At 40.4% G+C, this 21,947-nt stretch overlaps 1 protein-coding gene across 1 annotated transcript; it reads left to right on the forward strand.

Annotated features, from left to right (window-relative positions):
• The first annotated feature begins 5,248 nt into the window (after positions 1-5,248).
• On the forward strand, positions 5,249-15,267 carry LOC107287347 (dual specificity protein phosphatase 7). Its single transcript, XM_015815850.1, has 3 exons — positions 5,249-5,746; positions 9,776-10,204; positions 12,685-15,267. Exons 1-3 carry the CDS (start codon positions 5,332-5,334, stop codon positions 12,990-12,992), a joined length of 1,152 nt encoding a protein of 383 aa, XP_015671336.1. The 5' UTR covers positions 5,249-5,331; the 3' UTR covers positions 12,993-15,267.
• The last annotated feature ends 6,680 nt before the right edge of the window (positions 15,268-21,947 follow it).

Raw genomic sequence — 21,947 nt, forward strand, 5'->3', positions numbered from 1 at the left:
AAGTGAATTAGAAAGCCTTTCCTTATCAGGCATAAAAGGTCAACTAGTTGTAAATTCTAATTCTATTTGCAGTCCAGGCAGAAGGATACCAACATTTATAACTTTTTAGAGCTACATTGGTTGAATGATAATGTGCCACTCAGTCAAGCCACATGTAATTTGCTAGGGAAATGAAGGATTTATATTTTTGTTTTTCTGCTTGGACTCCTTTTAAAGCACTTTCATAAGGGAAATGTAAAACATTCAAGCTAATTATGTGCATGGATTCATGTCCATGTACATTTTGCTAATGAATATTTCTTTTAAAAATGCGAAACGGTAACTTAACATTTGCACAAAATCAAATTTCACTATTAGCAAATTTAAACATATTTGCACTGATTTGCTTGTTTTTTTTAAAAAAAAATATTGCTTCTGCTGATTACAGCAAGATAACAAGAATTTGTTTTACATCCAGGTTTGTAACTATAGAATTATAAATATTTCTTTTTTCCATAAGGAGTCTAGCACCATGTTGGAGTGAGTGACATATAAATTTGTAAAATCAGATTAGTAAATAAAGACTTCGAGGTGACTAAGATTCCCCATAAGAACTAAGTATCCCTGTGATTCTGGCCAACTTTCTAAACATTTTCCATGTGCTTATAAGCCTATGTATAAATTAATGGAATGAAGTCATGTTTTACAAAAAAACATCCAAGTTTCTTGAGTTGTTGATTTCTCATATGTGTGCATGTTTACCTTAGCACTTTAATTTAAATACTGTTCTCCCTGTACTATTTGCATAAATCACATTTCAACATTTTGCAATATTTATGTATTTTGAGGAACATGCAAACTTGGAACGTTATCTGAGCAAGACAAAAATAGTTTACATTGTACATGAGTTTCTGCTTCAGTTCTCAAGTAAATGTTATTTTTAAGTGAATGCCCAGACAGCAACTTTCTAGAGCTGTATTTACAGAATGCTCTAACCCATGATTAACTGATCCATAGTTAATTAGATTAACTGAACTGCCTATGTTCACACAACAAACTGAATGATAAACTGACTACAGGGACTGGATTTGCATGTGACCAAGCCACATGCAATCCTGCTAAATTTGCTCATGTAATCAGCCTAATGTGTTGGTATGAACCTGTCTTAAGCTACAAGTCTCAAAAGTCAAGACGTCTTAAAACAACAATCTACTTTAGAAACTTTTAGACTGGGGTCATCCATCACAGAGCTACTGGCTATATTTGTACAACATGGTAATCCAGGGTTTTCTCAACTTATGAATTCACTTTACAGGATGGCTCATGTAACATAATCCAATTTTGCCAGCTGGGTTTTTATGATACACTAGGCCAGGGCTAGTGGCATGCCAGCAACCAAGCCGTGCAAACAAAGCTGCATCCACGGGATGCTGGCAGCACACAAAACCATGTCCTCTTTGGTCCCTGGAAAAATCTTTCTCCACAGAACCAGTATCTCGTGCCCAAAAGGGTGGGGGCCACTGCACTAGGCCACAGTGTATCAGAACATATTTTAGCCTAGTGTGTTGAGGAACTCAGTTAGAATGCAGTTTGTTTGGGCCCTAGGTTTTAATGAACGGCATGTACATAGACTTTGTAATTTGTACACAATGGAGTATAAATCAATTCTGCCAGTTGTGGTTTCTTTAATAAATCATGTTTCAACAAACCATGCTCAGTGTAATATGCAAATCTAGTTTTCATGTGCTGAAGTTCAAGGCTAAGACTTAGGTTCTTTTTTGTGGGTTCAAAATAAAATGGCAAGTCTGTTGCATAGGTATATGTATGATAACTGAGTATAATGAGCCATAATCTGACTTAATGATAATCCACCCATTCCCAGTTGATTCAACACTCGTGGTTATGGAAAATATATCTTAATGTAAGATCTGTTATGTTCCCCCTTAATTATCATTTGGGAAGCAATCCAAGTTTGTAGGACAACCCAAGGATGTCGCTTTACAAGTCTGAGTTTGATGAAGCTTATTTCCAGGGGAGATGTATTTATAAGATGCAACCTTTTATGTAAACAAGATGCAACACACTTAATATATTTTTTCTGTTCAATCCTGTCCAATTCTCAGAGACTGCCCAGACAAGTCCTGCAGTTTTCTTGGCAAAGTTTTTCGTAAGATGTTTGCCATTGCTTCCTTCCTAGGGCTGAGAGAAAGTGACAGGCCCAAGGTCACCATCTGGCTTTGTGCCTAAAAAGGGACTAGAACTGATAATTTCCTGGTCTCTAGTCTGATACCTTAACCACAATGTACACCAAACTGGCTCTCAATAAATGGAGTACAAGCCGTCTAAGTCAGGGGTCCACAAACTTAGCAACTTTAAGACCTGTGGACTTTAACTTCCAGAATTCCTCAACCAGCCATGATGGCTGAGGAATTCTGGGAGTTGAAGTCCACAAGTCTTAAAAGTGCCAAATTTGAAGACCCCTGGTCTAAGTTTTTACAAATTGTAACTCCTTGTAGAAAATAAAATCAATATTCTTTATTGGATTAATTGACAACATATAGAATATACCTCTAAAATATGGGTTAACTCTTCCATAGATCACAGTTTATCCATTTGTCACATACCTAAGGAAAAAAAATACAAATATATAAAGTATTGAGTTTTGAGGTAGCTCAACTCTCATTACCTTGTTGGCTCAAATTAGTACTGAAGTTTGCCGTATCACCAAATATACAGCAGTTAAAAACGCATATCTAAGTTTGCTATCGGGAAATAAATATAAATTCTAAATATGAGCAACACTTTTATTAGGATGAACCAAAATGTAACAAATCAGCGTTTATGGAAGATTTCAAATTTCCCACTATTCCGCATAAGCAACTAATGGAACAGGCAGGAAATAAAACCCCTCAAATCAAGTCTGATTTTGCTGCCTCGAGGCTGGCTTTTTAACCGGTCAAAGATATGGAATGTAAACTGAATGAATTAGTCACAAGTTAGTTACGGCAAGAAGCAGATTACCCCGGGACAAAGAAACTGCGACTCCACCTCTCTGTCGGGAAACAGGACAGCTAATTCAAATCTTTCTACTAAGTTTGCAAGTGCCTTTAATTCCATGCCTTTTCCAGTCTTTTGCCTACTTACATTATGTCGCTCATCTAAAAATTATTATGGAGGCGTTCGAGGACATCAGGAAGAAAGAGAAAGAACGCTTCCATTTTCATCACAATACAGTAAGTTTAAGAAGAGTACACAAACGCCTGACTTCTGCGCAAGCCAACTGGAGGCATTCAAGTCCCATCCATTTCTAACACCCCATTCATTTCTTTCTACGGTATCCTCTGTTCCCGCGTTCAGCGGGTTGATACACAAGATTCTAGAAGCCCCGCCTCCCTCTCCAATGAGGTCGTCGTATTTCAGCCCCGCCTCTTTGAGCGGCTTATAAAATGCCAAACTCCAAGGATTAATGTATATATATTAATATATGTATGTAGGTCTTTGAATATACGGGTTTTCTCCCGCGTAAAATTGGAAGTGTCCCGCGTAAAATTGGAAGTGTCCAATTTTACGCGGGAGAAAACCCGAATATCCAAAGACCTACATACAAACACCCGCGAAAACCTCAGCTCTAGAATCCGTTTATTATGGGTCGCACAGCTCTGCTCCCATACGCTGCGTGCGTCGTAGTTTGCAGGTGGCAATCATACAGTTGGATGGTTCGTCTTGTTTGTTTTTCTATGGACACAAAATACTGCAGTTGGTCCGCGGAATACTTACGCCCTTTATCGGGAAGCGGGGCCCCCAGTGGCTGCATAACCATGGTTTATTAAAACGATTCAGTTTTCTGAAGTCGCGCGATCCACTAAATCCCTAACTAATCACAGGACTGGGCACTTTACGCCACCCTAAATTAAAAGGTAATTACTTTGTGGGTCTGTGTCGGGGAAAAAAAAACCCGAGTCATTTGTCGATTGGGGGGGAGGGGTGGTTAGATCTGTTCTGCTAAACTCCGGACGACCGCTACATGGTGCTCTGTAGCGCTGGTGCGGATTTTAGTAGTTGTACAGTTGAAAGGGGGGGGGGAGTCGAGGCTGAATTAGGGAGTTGAAAGCAATGGAAGTGTTATTTCGCGGCCTGGATATTTTGAATCTTACAGTAACTCCTCCCCCAGCGATAAAAATGTCAGTAACGTCTCCATCGGGGGGGGGGGGGAGATAAGCAATGGGGGAGGTGAAGTTTCATGGGCCAACTTTTTTCTTAGGGGCCTAGAAGGGCTTTTTGATCAGTATAATAGTCAAGTATGAGAGCCTCAAGTTGTTTACTCACTTTCTGTCTCCTTTTCCATCGAGGCAATTTACGGACTTTTCAAAAGAATTAAAATCAAAAAGGTTTGGCACCGACAATTAAACTATAAATCCTAATCAGCCGTTGTGCATCTCCCGAAAAACTGTCCTGCCTGAACTCTTAAAGCGCTATCATTGAAAAGCTTTGTCGGCGGCTGGGCATGTTTCTCGAGCGATAATTTTCACTCGGGGAAGCGGCCTCCCCACCCCTCAAAAGGAGGCAGGACAGCGGGCTCGTTATTTAAATCCCTCCATTGAACCAAACAGGCTCTGGAAAGGGAAAGGCTGCTTCCAAGAGCGCCAAGTCGTACGGCTGACGCAGAGGAGGGAGACCTCGGGGGTTGACAAACTTGGTTGCAACACTCCCGGAGGCCGCTTCTCCTTTAAGCGGGGCCGGCCTGGCTCGCTGGCGCTTTTCCCTCCCTCGCAAGGGCCCGCCTCCTCGAGCACGACACGCCGCTCTGATGGCGAAGCCTCTTTTTAATTGAGACTGTCAGGCTGAATCCACGATGGAGCCAGAGGGGGCACGTAGCGGATATTGGAGGAGCAGCTCAGCCGCCTAAAGCCGACCAGAGAACGGCAGCAGCTTTTTTTTCCAGAGGAGGGCCGGCTGCCAGAGGCGCCTGGCAACCCGTAGCTCCGCAGGATCTTCCTCCCAGAGTAGGCAGAGGAACCGGAGGGATTCGCTCGCTCGCTCGCCCGCACCTCCCGCTTATATCTCCATTGGCAAGTGGAAGGGAAGCAGCCTAGCGGCGGGCAAAGCAGCGGAACGCCGACTCCTTGGAAACGGCCGGAGCGCGACCCACCGCCGACCCTCCAGCCGATCGCCGCTTCGGGTCGCCTTCTCCCCCCCCTCCCTTTTTGTTCACTTTCCTTCTGGGTGGGTTTGGGGACGGCGGCGGAATCCTCCCCCCACCCCGGGAGAGTGACTGGTTTTCGGCGCGCGCGTCCCTGCTCTCTTCTCCCCCGCCCGCTCCTTCGCTCCTCGTCCCCTTGTTGTGCGATCCTCATGAAAAATCATATCTGGGGCAGCAACCCCCGGGCTCCCATGGCTGCAGCGATGCCGTGGAAGAGCGTGGAGTGGCTGCAGGAGGAGCTGGAATCGAGCGGGGGCAGCTCGCTGCTGCTGCTCGACTGTCGGCCCCACGAGCTCTTCGAGTCCTCGCATATCGAGACCGCCATCAACTTGGCTATCCCGGGCCTGATGCTCCGGCGCCTCAAGAAGGGTAATCTGCCCATCCGCTCCATCATCCCCAACAACGAGGACAAGGAGCGCTTCGTCAAGCGCTGCAAGGCGGACACCGTCCTGCTCTACGACGAATCCACGGCCGAGTGGCAGCAAGACGGCGGGGCCCCTACCTCCGTCCTGGGCCTTTTGCTACAGAAACTCCGCGACGACGGTTGCAAGGCGTACTACCTGAAAGGTAAATGAGGAGGGGTCGTCCTCCAAGCCCTCAGACCCTCCCGACGCAGGATTGGCGAGCTTTTCTCCCTTCGTCCTCTCTTTACTCTACCAGCCGGGCTGGAGGCTGCGAGTCCCCCAGCCGGGGCAAAAATTCCCGCCTAATCGCACCCCCCCTCCCTCCCTCGCGATTTGTTCTTATCTCTCCATTTCCCTCTATCCTATCACGTATTCCCTGTTTCCCAATCTTAGTTGTTTGCTGCCCTTACCGGAGGTTTTCCTCCCGCAGAAAAGATAAGAAAGGGAACGTCGGCATTTAAAGCAAAAAAACAAAAACAAAAAAACACGCGAAGGACTTCGAAAGGGCGCGTGTCTTTCGTTCCTTTGGGTTCGGCGAAGCAGGATTTTGCTTTTGCTTTCATCTCCTGTTTGATTAATTGTTTTGCAAAATGGTTGCATGTGCTGAGTACGGTACACGGCAGGTACTGGCCTCCGGGCCTCTCTGGTCTCGAGTCAGTTCTCTCCTCCCCCTTCGGTAGGAAGGGGAAAATGTTCTCCCTTGCTAAACTCTCCTGGGAGACCTCGTTCTCTCCCTCCCGAAGGAGACATTCTGGCGAGATTCTTCCATAACTATGAATGGGGAAAGTCCAGGAAAGCCGCTTCATTCCATCATTCAGCTATGATTATCTAGGCTTTACCTTGCTCCTTTCCTCTATCAACTAGCAACCTTGGTCTTTAAAGGGAGAAGGAGACTGTGTGGCCCCATGTTGGACTACAGTTCCTATGAGTCAGAATGTACACTGGTCAAGGATTTCAGGAGTGGTTATTTAGAAGTTCTGGAGGGTCCTGCCTTTCCAGCTATCTACATTTTTTTTCTTTCCCCTCCTGTCTTGGTGCCCTTTAGCAGCTCTTCCCCTCCACAGATGGAGAGGGAGGAGCTGACAGCAAGGAATAGCTGTTGTACCCCTTGTCTCACTGCCAGGCTAACTTTATGCAATGGTCCCATTTGCCCCACTATACTGTTTTTGCCATGTGCAGTTGATCCAGAGAAGTGGCTTGTAATAACCTAGAGAGAGGAGGCAGTACTCAGTTTGCCATTCTGCTTTTTAGTTGAAATTTGTTTGGCAGATAAATCTCTTGTGTCTTGTGCCCTGCTTCCTCTTCTGTGTCTTTGAAGGCCGGACTTGGTAGATCAGCCTTTGCCTTTGAGCAACTTGCTTAAGCTAGATGACGTATCTGGCCTTGCTGCATTGCATTGGTCTCTGCCTCCCATTCTCTGAAGTTCATTTTGAATGAAGCCCTAATTCATTAAACTCCCCATTCAGCTTTCCTAAAACACTCTCCTCCCCTGGAAGCGTTGTGATATAGTTACTCTGAATGAGTGCCAAGGTAAGGATAATTGCCTTTTCCCAGGACACATACCAGCATGATCACTTGGTGGCAGGATTGAGGCAGAAATAGAAAGGGATACTGAGCCAAAATTGTCCCTCTCTCTGTACTGTGTAAGTAAAATTAAAATTACAGATTTCCAAACAGCTCAAGGAAAGGGAAGTACTAAGTAGCATATAAGGAAAAAAATGTTCTTAGGATAGATCTCTCCCGCTATGTATGTATGTATGTATGTATGTATGTATGTATGTATGTATGTATGTATGTATGTATGTATGTATGTATGTGTTTGTAAGTAGTTCAGTAAATGCTTTCCTGTGCATTGCCCCCATGTTCCTTTTTCAGTATTTTTCTTGGTACGTGTAAAGTATGTTTTTAAAGTTATTTAGCCCAGGTGCTGTGCTAACACCACCACATTTCCTCTTGACAATCCCAGTTCCTTTAAACTAGCCTATAAACAGGAAAAATTGAGGAGTTAAGCTACTAATTTTCTATTTTCCTCTCCTTTTCTGATTTAGGAGAGAGCCTGAATGGGAAATGTTTCTAATTAAAATTCCAAAATGGCTGTTTCATATTGTCTTTCTTTTTCAGGAGGGGGAAAAAGAAACCTGATTCTCCCCTTCCTGTTTATGTATAGGACTGAATTCTGTTTGATGACTTTATTCCAACTGTACCAGGCCATTTAAATACCTCTAGGTCTTTTATAATGGTACTGATTTGTAAAGTGTTGCTTGGATGCCTATTAAAGATTCAGGAGAGAATTTCAGGTTCCATATACATAAGTAGAACACTAAATGTAGATAAACGTTCTTTGTGCCCATTTTTATATATGTAGCTCTTTTTTGACTATGTGATCATACAGTTAGCTATTTAGCTGATTGCAGGCAATATTCACATATTGCAATTTTGTTAACAAATGAAGTTTCCATTCCTGTCTCAAATTCTCCTTCAGATACAGAGTGACTTCCATATCTGCTATTATTCTTAATTTGTTGCTTGTCCATTTAAAGCTAAACCAATTCCCTCTAATCCATGTTTTTAAACATCTTTGATAGGTAAACTGGAAACCTATTATTCTCAGGTTTGTCCCCTTTTTCAATTGGACTTCTGTAAATGTGTATTGGGTAATTTAGCAGGTGAAGCATTTTATAACTGAATATCTTGAAAAAGCTACAGCTGCTGAATTTCTGTCTCTTACAGAGTTCTAAGAACACAGGAAGCTCTCAAGAAAAAATGAGAAACTTTTGATTTTAAACTTTTATGAAATCTTAATTTTGTTACTTTTTGTTTTAAATCAAAAAGGAAGTTTGTGTGTGTGTGTGTGCTTCCTCAGATTGGTTGTCCACTTTTTCTTAAATAATGCCTGTTGAATGATTGAATACTTCTTTAATTGCTTCCTTTTCTCCATATTTCTAGTATGAAAACTAGATGTTAAGGGAAAGATCCAAACCCAACATTTTCATTTAAATGCTGCTTGTTGGTATTTTGGACTCAAACATATGTACACAATTTTTTAAAAATTATAGAAGACTACATTTGCTACAGAACTGATGTTAAGGCAATAACTTTCCTAAGGCCAAGCAAGTTTTATAAAATAACATTCCCATTTTTGAGTTCTCCATATTCTTCCTTAGACAGGGTCTAAACATAAGGGTAGCGGGTACAGGAAGACAGCTTGCTGAAATTGAATGTATGGATTCTGCATTTTTGTCATTCTTTTAAGGTTGCAATCATTCAGATTGGGCTTTGATGTGATGCAGGTTGCATCGAAGACTTCCTTAGCAAGTTGGGATGAAGAAGCAACATGTGTGATGTACCAACTTTTAAAATATAAAACCCAGCTATTAGTAGTCTGATACATCTCTATCTTTAATTAAAATGCTGTGACACAGTTTTGGGAAGAGTTAAGCTTAGGAGACAAAACAAAATGGGAGACTCTGGCAACATGATTCAGTTAAATTAGTGACACTTAAAATACAATTCTAAGCACTTTTACTTGGCAACAAGTTATAGTAAATGTAATAGGGCTTTAAGGAAATGTCTGTACAATTAGACTGTGCTGTTAAAGTTTTTGCTATATTGGTACCACCTTTAGGATTCTTAACATTTTATTGTCTTCTGCTCAATGTGATCTGCAGACAGTGACAGATAACACTTGTCTCCATGGTGTGAAAACTTTCTGATTACAGGACTGCATGTTAGGCTGCTGTTTAAAATAGAGGAACAGGCCAGGCCTGTTTTGGTGAGTTGGCAGCTGAGATTACTATGGCAGAGCATGAGAAAATCAGGTAGCAGCCTTATACACAGTTAACTGAAATAAGTCCAGGTGATTTTAAACTTAACATTGTCTTAAGCTTCTGAGTGTGCAAATCTCATTTCTGCAAGTAGTATTTCTTTTGGGGGGCCTAATGTAATTCCAGCTCTGTTGCTGTTAAATGTATATATTCATGTGTTGTTAATCCTGTTTTAGTTTTAAGATTGATTTTATATTCATGGAATCTTCTGGGCCTCCTTGAGAAAATGGTATTTTACAGCAAAAAATTAATTTCTTTCAATCCACAATCATGGTTTGGGGAGGTTATATTTAAAGAGCAAATTTCTAAGACCTCACTGACTTAAGAAACATGGCATTAAAGCATATCTTCTCTTCACCCTCCCACAGGTGGATTCAATAAATTTCAGACCGAATACTCAGAGCATTGTGAAACCAATCTTGACAGTTCTTCTCCGGCCAACTCTCCTCCTGCCTCTGTCCTTGGTCTGGGAGGCCTGAGGATAAGCTCTGATTGCTCTGATGGAGAATCTGACCGGGAACCCAGCAGTGCCACGGAGTCTGATGGGAGCCCAATCCCAAACAACCAGCCAGCTTTTCCTGTCCAGATTCTTCCCTATTTGTATCTGGGTTGTGCCAAAGATTCCAGCAACTTGGATGTCTTGGGCAAATACGGCATCAAGTACATTCTGAACGTCACTCCTAATCTTCCCAACATGTTTGAGCATGACGGAGAGTTCAAGTACAAGCAGATTCCCATCTCAGATCACTGGAGTCAGAATCTCTCCCAGTTTTTTCCTGAAGCCATCGCTTTCATTGGTAGGTTGGGCATCCTGTTCTTGATGTCACAGCTCTTTTGGGTAGTGTTCTAGCTGTTTTCTGCTCTTACTACTATCTGCTTGCTATAGATTTCATTTGTCTAAGAATTAGATTTGGCATGTGTAAGTTAGTAGGTATTGGTAAGCGTGCCAGCATTTACACCCTTTAAATATAACTGAGTTTTGCTGCAGGCTTTATTCCAGTTAAAGCCAAAAGATTATTCTTCATCTGACTTCAGTGAATTAGAAATGATTACATGTGGAATAGGGAAGGAATTGAGTAAGGGTTTTGATTTTTGTTTGAGAGGTTCAGCTCTGCACAGCTGAGCTGTACACATTCCTTTTTTTCTGAGTAATATATATCAGGCAAAAATCAGTTCCAACCCAATGTCTTGAATTCTTGCTCATGTTAAATCTTGGAGTTCATATGGTCAGCGTGGTTCCATGATATGCTGATTAGGTTTTGTGTCAGAGTTGCTTAGGAGAAGAGAGTAACTTCCTTCTTGTGTCCTGGAATCTCTCCACACTGCTATTGGAACCTTTATGTCCTATCAAATTTGCCAGCCATTTCTGGTGTTCACATTAAGTAACCTCGACAATTCTCAGAACAGTTCTAAAATTATAGAAGAAAACTTGGCTCTGGCTCACACAAACAAAGCACATCCCTGCCCATCCACCATTTGATCATTAAAGTTAGACTCTGTACATATATTGGTACATTAACATGTTAAAGTCACCTGAGGGCATTCATGCGTGAACCAGATAATATTGCTGCAGGTGCTGTTGGCTCCAACATATTGAAGAGAGAGTTAAAATACGAGATTTTTTTTTAAAATGGAATTTTCTCCTTCAGTATTTTTAGTTCATTTCATTTTCAAATTGCAATTGTACTGCGGTTTATCTGCCACATTACATATACTACAAATAATAATGTAGCCATTGGCCAGCCCCAGGCTCTTACTATAGCAACAACATGTGCCTGAGTGAATTGTTAAATGTAAATAAATCAAAGTTGTCTTCTTCCTGATATTCCATATATTCTAAAGTCATATTTTTATGGAAGGTGCAGCCTTAGGTACTGATTTCCAGAGAGATACAAGCTGATCTTTGTTTTTGTATTATGTCAGTTGATCAAAAGTTTTTTATTTGCTTAAAGGCCTATTTGTGGAATGTGGTATTTAGATACTAGCTTAGTCAAAACATCCTCTCCTATGCAAACCACAATTTGGTTTTTAGGACAGGAAATGATTACAGATTAAAATAGAAAAAAATGTGTTCAAATAGAACACTAGCACATATTTGGAAAAACTTTTTTATTTAGAAGACAATAATGCTGAGTGATCTGGCACTGATTAATGGCTTGGACAATGATATGAAATGAAAAGCCAACAAGTTCATTCCTTAAATTTTCTTTGATGTCATAGAGTTTATGAACTCTCACATGCTGTTCTTTAGCTAAATTACATATTTTTTCTAGGCATAAAATCCACCCCTCAACATTTGTGTAAGAATATATTGTATCAATGGTGTCTCATCAGTAGAATATATTGTTAATTACTCTCCATCTGTTCTGGGGTCCTTCAGAGCAGATCTGACATATGCAAAGGAAAACAACAGGAAGACCTGTTGCATGGGTTGAAGTAAATGTTAGGTACAATTGCCTGAGGCTAAATATAGAGAAACATGCATGGAGTTGCAGTCTTATCCTTACTTTATTGGAAAGATATCAGATAACTATATTTAGGATTAGGATGTAATATTTGTTATGTGTAGACATTGTAATTAACATTCTTCAGTTACTGCTACGCTAGTGTTTTTAGCCTATGAAAACTGTTCACCCTTAAGTAGGAGCCTAGTTTCTTTAAGTACTACTGTCTACTTGAATATAACCAAACATGATGTTTGTGTTTCTTTTAAAGATTTTTAACACATTTTAGTTCTTTAACATCCATTTGAACCTGGTTGGATTTAATTAGAAAACACAAGCTATTTACTCAAGTTCTTTCCTTTATAGTAATATTTTTTTTCATATGGCAACGTGTCAACTTAGCTAGTTGTAAACCATCCATCCAAATGCTGATTAATATTAAAAAGAAACAAGGATTAAATGAGCTGTGTCTTTAAAAGGTTCCAGGAACTTTGGATGCAAAACTATTATTGTAACTTCTGTCATTCTTCCGAAGATATGGCTGGGTTGTTTCTTTATCATTTCCAATTATATCAATTGCTTATGCCTTTATGTGGCAAGACAGCATGAACTAATATTTAACTGTCCTGATTACACCAATCTTATTGCCTTTGCATCTGGGCAGCATGTGAAACTCGAGGGAACATTGAATTGTGAAGAAAAAACTGCATAATAAAAATGCATTTATTATAAGCTTTAATCTAAGTTAAACTTCCCTGTTCTACTCTTGCTTTTAAAACCCCTCCCCCCAATTTCTTTTGTCCAGAAATCTCACATGTTTCTTCCTGTTGCAGATGAGGCCCGTTCCAAGAAGTGTGGGATTCTAGTCCACTGCCTTGCTGGTATTAGCAGGTCTGTAACAGTAACTGTGGCCTATTTAATGCAAAAGCTCAATTTGTCTCTGAATGACGCCTACGATTTTGTGAAAAGAAAAAAGTCCAACATTTCCCCCAATTTTAACTTTATGGGACAGCTTCTGGACTTTGAAAGAACTTTGGGACTGAACAGCCCATGTGACAACCGCTCGCCTGGGGACCAGCTTTATTTTACTACCCCAACCAATCACAACTTGTTTCAGCTGAACACATTGGAGTCCACATGAAGGAGATTTTGTTGGGGAGACCTCAATCCTTGAATAGCTTCTCTTGAGCATTTCAAATTCATTAATGGAAAAAGTTTTTCCAGTCAGCTTTGAAAGAACTGGTTTCTCCAAGCAGATCTGCCTAGTTGCTGCTTAATTGAAAAGGTGTGCACCATTTATTAGTATTTGGATGCGAATCCAAATGGTTCAGAAGTGTTACTTCATTCACCAGAATTATTTCATGGGGCAGATGGCCTGACATTCTGACTGTAGCTGTTACTGGCAATAACTCTTTTCTAGTGTGTGTAGAGACTGATACAATACACTTCACTCATGCACATGTACCACACACACGTGTATTACTGGATCAGTGTGGGTTGGGTTGGTGTGGAAAGCAAAGAAGACTTGTGCACTTAGCAAATTTGACCAATAAGTGTTGGCCCGAGACTGTTGTTTTACATCCACAGTTTACTTTTTTAAAAAGAGGTAATCTTTACTCTTTCTTGGGTTCAAGCTCTTTTTCAATATGTATGTTCCTGACTGTTTGTACAGACCAGGTTGCAAAACCAGTATTTTATTTTGTTCTTGTTCAATTTTATGTTTTTTAGATATAAGAGAGAAAGGAAAAAATTCAAATGTTTCTATTGACCAAATGCATTTTGCACACTCTGTAAAGCCTCAATATGTTCTCTAGGTGGGGTGGGGAAAAGACAAAGGAAGACCTGTTGCTATACCTGGGTAGCATCTAGCTGGAGTTTTCATGATTTATGAGAGCCAGCTGGCAAGGTATGCCCCTCCCCACCATGTTCACCTTCACAAACATTTCTGCACTGACTGCCAAGGTGACTAAGCACCAATGTGCTTTCTGATTAAAAACAAACAAACAAACACACTTTGCCAGACCCTCCCCGGGTCCCATCACCCCTTCCTATTCTGTACCAATCTCCACTCTATTCAATATTACCTGAGATAACATCTCCTATAACCTCCACCCAGAGGTGGTAAAAGCACGCTTGGAGGCTCTTGGTTGTAATGCGCAACCTTTTTGACTGTTAACATCACCAGCTGGCCTGAAATCATTCCAGCTTCCAAAGCAATGAAAATGCTATTCATGTTATTAGCGTTTATCTGGCACACTTGATTCTTACATATAAATGGGTGCATATATATATGTACAAGTGTATATATATGATACATATGTGTACATATATAAATAGCATGGAAGGAGCAGCCTGGAAGTGAACAAAGAATCAAACAATATTGCTGTTGAGCACAGATTTCCTAAGGCAGCTTCCCTCACCTGGCACTTTCCAGATGGGTTGAGATGACAATGCCTAGATTTCTCATCCAGGTTAGTTTAGTCGAAGTCTTTCTGACAATTCCAGGAATTGGTGCCAGCATGTGAAGGAAACCAGTTTGGGAAGGCAACTTGGGTACTACCAGAAGGTACTTTAAATAGGAACCATGGGAGGCCATGGGATTATACTACTTAGGGAAAAATGATGTTATGTGTGTGTGAGAGAGAGAGGGAGGGAAGGCTAGTTAACTATGGAGGCCATTGGAGGTTTTTGGGGAGAACTTTTTTGGGAGAACTTCTTTGCTGTGCCTTCTATAACAAGAAGACTTGTCTATATTTCTCATTAATGTATTATACTAGATGAGAGAAAAGTGGTGCTTATTATTTTTTTTCCGGGAGGAGGGAAGAATGGACGTTGAAAATTATTGGCTGCAGTGTAGTCCCTCCTTTTTCCCACCTCCCTTTCCACTTTCACTCTCAAACCTTTAAAAGCCACGGAGTCTTTTTTCCCTTTAAATATTCATTTTTTAAAAAAAATATCCTTTTTTCAAAAGTAAATAAATCTCCACATGGAAGAATGTTTAATGCTATCACATCATGTAACTGTGATGTGTATGTGTGGGTGTATGTGCTTTTAAGAAAATATTGGAATGATTTTTTTTTATGCATCAATGTTAGGGTTATTGGGTCATTTAGAGGCAGGAAAACGGAGCACTACACATGGATGAGCAAGCAGATGAGGAATCTCCTAACTGCATCTTACCTCAAGGAGAAATTTTATTTATCAGGGATTTAGTGCATCTGTATCTTAAGCTGGTTTCTATAAAGGCTTCCTGTGCCAATGGTGGTCTACTTAAAAATGCATCCTCTTCATATATGCGAGAATTTGTTAGTGAGGGACAGCTTTTGCTTTCTGTGTTTAATGAAGGAAAAAATGAGTGACCCTATATATCCTGAACCCAATATTGGGACTTTGTTTATATTGCAAATAAATACTATTTTTTCTTTAAAAAACAGTGTTTCTGTGTCTAAAGTGTTTCCCAAGACAGTTTGGCTTCCTGTTTCTTTAAAGAAACATTCTGTTTGCCTTCAACACATAAGCCCAACCAAATTTCTATTTGCTCCTCAGTGTTTATATAGTATTTGGTTACACACACAGCTTAATTTTGAAGGCCTGTGGTAAGATCTGGGGAGAGAGGCTCTGATATAAACGAAAGCTTAAAGAACATCCTGAACATCCTTATTGGCTAAACCCTTTTCAAATGTGGTTCTCGGTTTCCCGTGATTGGGATCTTCCAAGAACTTTCCTGAGGGATATTAACGAGCTCCTTCTTGTAAATAAGCTGAAATTTAGTCTGAAACATTCAGTACTGAAGTCCACTGAATCTTTAGAAAGCTATCTTGATTAATCAAGCTTTGTTCCTTGGAGAGCTCAGTTGTAGAGTGATAGTCCTGATCACGGGAAGACATGAGTCTTGCACTTCACCTTTCACTTTCAAATTTAGCTATAATGTCACTGGAAATAGGTGACCAGAGAAGAAGCTTGTGTTTACCAGCCTGGTATAAGCAGATTCATACCTGTCAGAAATACTGTGAATACAAGGCAACTACACCTTTATCTTGTATCATTTCTTTTTCTCAAAATTCTTATGAAATAGCAAAAGGAAAAACATTTGCCGTGTTACGGTATCTTTCTCAACTGTCCCCCTCTGTCTTATACTGATATTTTCTGTAGTAGGAAGGCCCTATCCAATGACAATAGCAGATCGGCCCACATTAGCCATCAACAAAATGGAGGTCTTAACTACAAGCGTCCAGACTGTGTAACTGAAGGCTTTGACTGCTTGCGGGCTAATGGATGAGAGAGCCAATATTTTTGTCTGGAGTTAGGTGACCCGAGAGTATGCTTAACAGTCACTGCTTGTTTGCTTAAGTGTGCTTTACACAAGCACTGAAGAAGCTCACTGTTTGCCCAGCTGGTGAGAAGAATTTTGGCTCATTGCTGATGCTCAGGGCTTCAACTGAGCTGATAAAAATCTGCCAACTTTCCACTCTCTGAAATGTGCCTAAAAACTAGCTAATCCTATTTCCATCTCCCTCCTCTCTTAACCATCTCTTTTGTGTCACATCATAATTTGTTAAGTTGGAGGGCAGGGTTTGTCTTTGTAAGCTCTTTCAGGAGACTTATTAATGAAAGAGTAGGATACAAATGCAGTTGAGTAAATAAAAATTGCCTCACCAGATGTCTGGCACCACAGACCTGGATTTGTCAATGGCTGTTTCCTTAGTTAAGTTTACAAGCGGCAATCCAAAAATCAGTTGTCATCACAATAGCCACTTTCAGGGTTACATTTAAGGAGAGGAAAGCAATCTGTTAGGAAGGAGCAGAAAACTGAGACAGAGAATAGAAAAATAGCAAGGTTTAATTGGCTGTGTGGTAGAATTAACAAGAAAGGAAGCGTGCTTGCCAAAGATTCAGTTGCAAACTGTTTAGTTTGAGCAGTAAACGTAACCAACTTTAAGATTAAATCTAGAATTTCAAGAGAATATATAACAATGAAACTACAAATATGGTATATAGTTTCATAGTAGTTCAAAAGGTGCTTTTTCAAAAGGCAATTGTACTTTTTTTCTTTTTCCTTGAAGAGGTTTTGCTTCTCATCCAAGAAGCTTCTTCAGTTCTGACTGAATGGTCCAAAATGGAAGGATTTATAGTTTCATAGTAATATATTTCAGTAGTTTTGCTCCTCAGATATGTTAAAGAAAAGGGAAATATCAATGGTATAAACAAATTAGCAAAAGCAATAAGAATACAGAAGGAAAAATGTGGTGGTATAAGACCCAGAATCTGGATTTGTTAATCTTGCTGAGTCATGATTTAATTAAAGTTTATTATTAAATATGCTATAATTGGCTGAATTTGTACAATGTATTCAACCATAAATCATAATATTTAACATTTGCTATCTTATATTGAGATGGATCTTTATTTCAATGTTTGAAACTGTCCATGTGAGAATTTGGCCCACCATAGGCTTCATCAAAGAAACCTTAATTTATATAAATATTTTTAAATAATGTAGAAACAATTCATTTATTTGGAGGGGGAACTGTACACTGAGTCCTTGGATCTATCATTCTCCAGATCTGGTGGGACTGTAACTCTCAAAATTTCCAGCCATCATGTTTCTTGAGAATTTTGGGACATACTTCAAGGTTATGAAATTGGGGAAAACTGACATACATAGTGCAATAGCTCTTAAAGAAGCTTCTCAAGAGCACATATATGTACAAATGCATGTTTCAGAGAGACTGTAGTAGTAAGATGTAGTCTTTCCTTGATCTACTGTTGATCTTTTGGCTGTCTCTTAAAACATCCTTGGACAGGATTCAGTTTAATAATAGTCTCAGTTGTGTAAAGTAGAGGGATTTTTTTTCACAGTAACTTGATTGTGGATTCTGGAACAGTACTATTTTTAATCATCTGCTGACTGGATAGTTTAACCACCTGACTAAACTTAATACTGTGTGGGAAAGAAATGATATTGTTGTGAAAGAGATTTGAAGAGTGTTCCATAATGACCACAATGTCTAGAAATGGTACTTATTGAACTTTCCATTTTGGTATGTGGTAGGTTCCCATTCCACATCCTTAACATTTCAGTTAAGTGGTATCTACCAGTGGTTAAATAGAGAGCTTTCCCTCTCCATTGTTGATGGATATAGGATACCGTGGAGAGAAAATTTGTAGGTCAGGGTTGAAATGAGGGCCCTTGGTGATATAATATAGGGCAGCATGCTATCTTAGTCATGTTTTAAATATGTATGTTCATAAGGAGTGCTGGAAGATTTCCTTCAAACAATCTTAACAAGTGAATCAAAGGAGAAATTTGTCTGTTATAGGATAACGTATGATTGTCTTACTTATGAATTGTAGAGAATATAAAGGAAATATCATGGGGGCTCAGCACAAAAACAGTTGCTGCTGTGGCATGTTTGTATCATGGTTGGGTTAAGATTTTCCATGGAGAAAATCTCAGTCTGAGAGTTTCTTCAAAAGAAAAGTAAGAAAAGATCTCTAAATGGGATATATTTAGAAAGGCCTGGTTTATACAGTGTGCCAACTTTTTTATTAGATAAACAGTAATTGCCTGAGTACGCACCTATTTTATGCCTTAAATTATATAGTTTACAAACCACGATGCTGGACTCACCCAACATATTAAACCCAAACCAGACAGACCATACTATGTCTTAGAGTAATGTAGGATCCCAACAATTCTGTCCATATTAATACTTATGGAAAGGCACTATGATATTATTGTAGCCTTTTTCCTCATTATTCATAGATATTGAGATACAATTCCCACTGCAAACAGTTCTTTCCAATCCCAACCATAGATCACATTGGGAAGTATGGGACAGGTGAAGCCAGATGAGGGTGCCCGGATTGCATTTTTTTTCATTTCTACCAAGATTAATACAAGACCTGTACCTTGTATGTGTCTCTTGTGCGGTGGTGGTGGTGGTTTATGGTGGTAGTAGTGGAAATGAATCCATTATGAAGTTAGCATGATCAGGTTTCCCAACATGATGCAGCCCAGCCCAGCCTGTTCATTCTACCTACTTTCCTATAGTTTTCTCCTCAAATTCTGGGAGAATGAGGGCTGGATAAGCAAGTCAGGCTCAAAAGAACATTGAAACATGCAATCACCTTTGAAGAAAGAAACATAAAAGAAACATAAAAGAAAACATTTCATGTTTGCTGAAAAATGGTCTTAGCTCCTAGATGAGCATCCTCCATCAGATTTTCAATGTCTCAGGAAATATTGTCTCTGCAGTGAATTACAATGAATTGACATTCTAACTTTCTCAGTGACAGGTTCTGTGCAGTGACTATACCCTGGGTGAATGACTGTTTGTGGCTTTCAGCATCTATTTTCCAGTAGCAGTCAATCTTGGCAGTGTCAGTGTCTATCAACTAATATATATATATATATATATATATAAAATTTGGATTGCTAACAAAGAATTAAGGGAGAACTGGAATAGCCATTTCAAACTCTTTAGTTCTTTTCAACCAGACATACCCTTCTGAGATTCGAACCTGGGCTGTCTGCATGTTAGGCAGATGTATTAACCTCTAGACCACAGGCTCTTTCTCACTTTGTCAGCTATGAGACAGGATCAATGTTTTATAGAGCCCAACATGTAGCAGTCAATATCTGCCAACCAACACATGGCAGTGGTCTATATTTAATGTGATCTGTCAGTTGACTTCAAGTACTAGACAATTTGTGATAGTATCTGGCCAATAGCAGATGCTAATGTGTGGTCACATGCTTTAATAGAGAAGTGTGGTCCTCAGCTGTGATTAGATCTCAGTTCTCAACAGCCTCAGGCAACATGGCCGTTCATTAGGAATGCTAAGAGTTGAGGTCCACAGGTCCCCTCCTCTGCCAGTTGCCGGTATTTTTCAACATTTTTTGACATGTAGCACTGCATGGTGGCCCTCAAATTCTAATAGCATTTGATGTATGACCTATAATGGTAACCCACATTTGATATGTAATGGTGAAACATAGAATAGCAAAAACTGTCTTCGGTTAACTGAAAAAAGAAAACACAGAAAATATATTTTTTAACACAAGCATTACTTTTTAGTCCTTGGTTTTTCTAAGGCAGCAGGCTTGATTTCCTTCACCTCCCCCCCCTACACACACACATAATTTGTAGCCCTGAAGACTTGAGAGCATGTAAATAGTTCTGCTAATCAACACTTTATATTTATAATAGACTGGCACATATTTGTTGCAAAGTATTGCACGTGAAGCTCTGGATTGCAATCATAGCCTCTCAGTGACTTTGTGGATTCTTCTCTTGGCCCCCAAATTATGGGTTTCAAGAGTTGAAAATATCATAAAGGCAAGGATTTACAATTGTGAGGATGCCTAACAAGTTGGGCTTTAACATTTTTCTATCTCAAATGAGGAAGTTGATAGGATGTGAGATTGACTGACAGGCACTTCCTATTCCCTACAGCAGTAGTGGCGAACCTATGGCATGCGTGCCAAAGGTGGCACTCAGAGCCCTCTCTGTGGGCACTTCTCTGAACTGCTGGTGGCGGGCTGCGGAGCCCCAAAGTGTGCCGGTCGAGGGGCCGGCAGGCAGTGGCTGCTGATGGACACTGTTGGCCCCCATGTGCTCGCTGGCCTCTGTGTGCGGGGGCCGATGGTGTCAGGCAGCAGCTGCCCCGGCCCCTGTCTTGCCTTGCCCTGAGATAATGGCACCCCCCTCCTGCCTCGCCTCCTACCCACCACCCCACCTGCCAGAGACCCCCTGAATCTCCCCCAACCCTGCCCGGCCCCCACAGGTGTCCCTCCCCACGAGCAACATCGAGGTGACCATGCCCACCTTGCTCACACCCACCCAGTCTGCCATGATCACCACAGCCACGCCCACCCAGTTGGCCATGCCCACCTGGCACCCGGCAATAAATAAGTGGGGTTTGGGTTGCAGTTTGGGCACTGGGTCTCTAAAAGGTTCGCCATCACTGCCCTACAGTTATCTGAAGTTGATCTGGTCCATCTCCCTCCTGTGAGGGGATGCGTTAGCTCCCATGATAGAAAAAAAGACTTGCATATCAGCCTAGGAGAAAATATGTAAGAAGGACATTGAGATATACAGTCTACTTCTTCTATGAATTGCGATATCTAAAATGTCATAGAGCCTCTATGCTCTTGGCTAAATTTTACTTTCTTATTGCTGGAGAACTAGAATTGCATTACAGATAGAAATTCAATAAATGAAGCTCACATCTTCACATCCGGGTTAGGGGAAAAAATAGCTGCTGTTGAATTTCTGCTTGTATGCATCTATTAAACAATATCTACAGGGAAAAAAGAAAAGAAAATCTGGAAAGTGGCCTTCCTGAAAAAGCTGCCAGACCATGGCATTAATTTGTTGAAATGGTTCATATGACCTAGTCTAGTTTAGAGTAAGAGACAATAGAATATCAATCCAGAGTGGTCTGATTGCCATAAAGTGAAACAGAAAATGCATCATAATTAATTGCCATGGCATCTAATCAATTAAGTCTTTTTCAAATTTTGTTTATTTATATCCTACTTTTAATATTTTTATAATATCGACAAGCATATCTATTATCCTTTCTCTTCCTATTTTTCCTCACAACAACCCTGTGAGATGGGTTGGGCTGAGAGAGAAGGACTGGTCCAATGTCACCCAGCCAGCTTTCCTGTCTAAAGTGGGACTAGAACTCATCACCTCCTGGTTTCTAGCCTGGTGCTTTAACCATTAGACCCAAATCAACCTCAGTTCCTGGTGACTTCAGTTTTCTTGGCAATAGGATAAACATGGTTTGACATTGCCCTCTTACGGGAAGCTTTTTGCAGCCTTCTAATCTAATCTGGACTATAGCCCTGAGAATTCCTGGTTTATAATCTCCCATGGGTCTGTTTTTGTTTACTATTCTAACATCTGCTAAAGTCAAACGTAATGTTAATTGAGAAAACCACTCTTCATTCATTTCATGCTCAGCCTTTTCTTTTACTGGAGTTAAAATGGATGTTCTGTTTTGTAAATAACCCTCTGCCTTTTATCTTTATTCATTCTGGATGTTTTCCAGAGATTAATCTCCTGCTGAATAAGAGATTCCT

This window comes from Protobothrops mucrosquamatus, unplaced genomic scaffold (genome assembly GCF_001527695.2).
Source record: "Protobothrops mucrosquamatus isolate PMUCROS unplaced genomic scaffold, P.Mucros_1.0 scaffold380, whole genome shotgun sequence".
Classification (NCBI taxonomy): Eukaryota; Metazoa; Chordata; class Lepidosauria; order Squamata; family Viperidae; genus Protobothrops; species Protobothrops mucrosquamatus.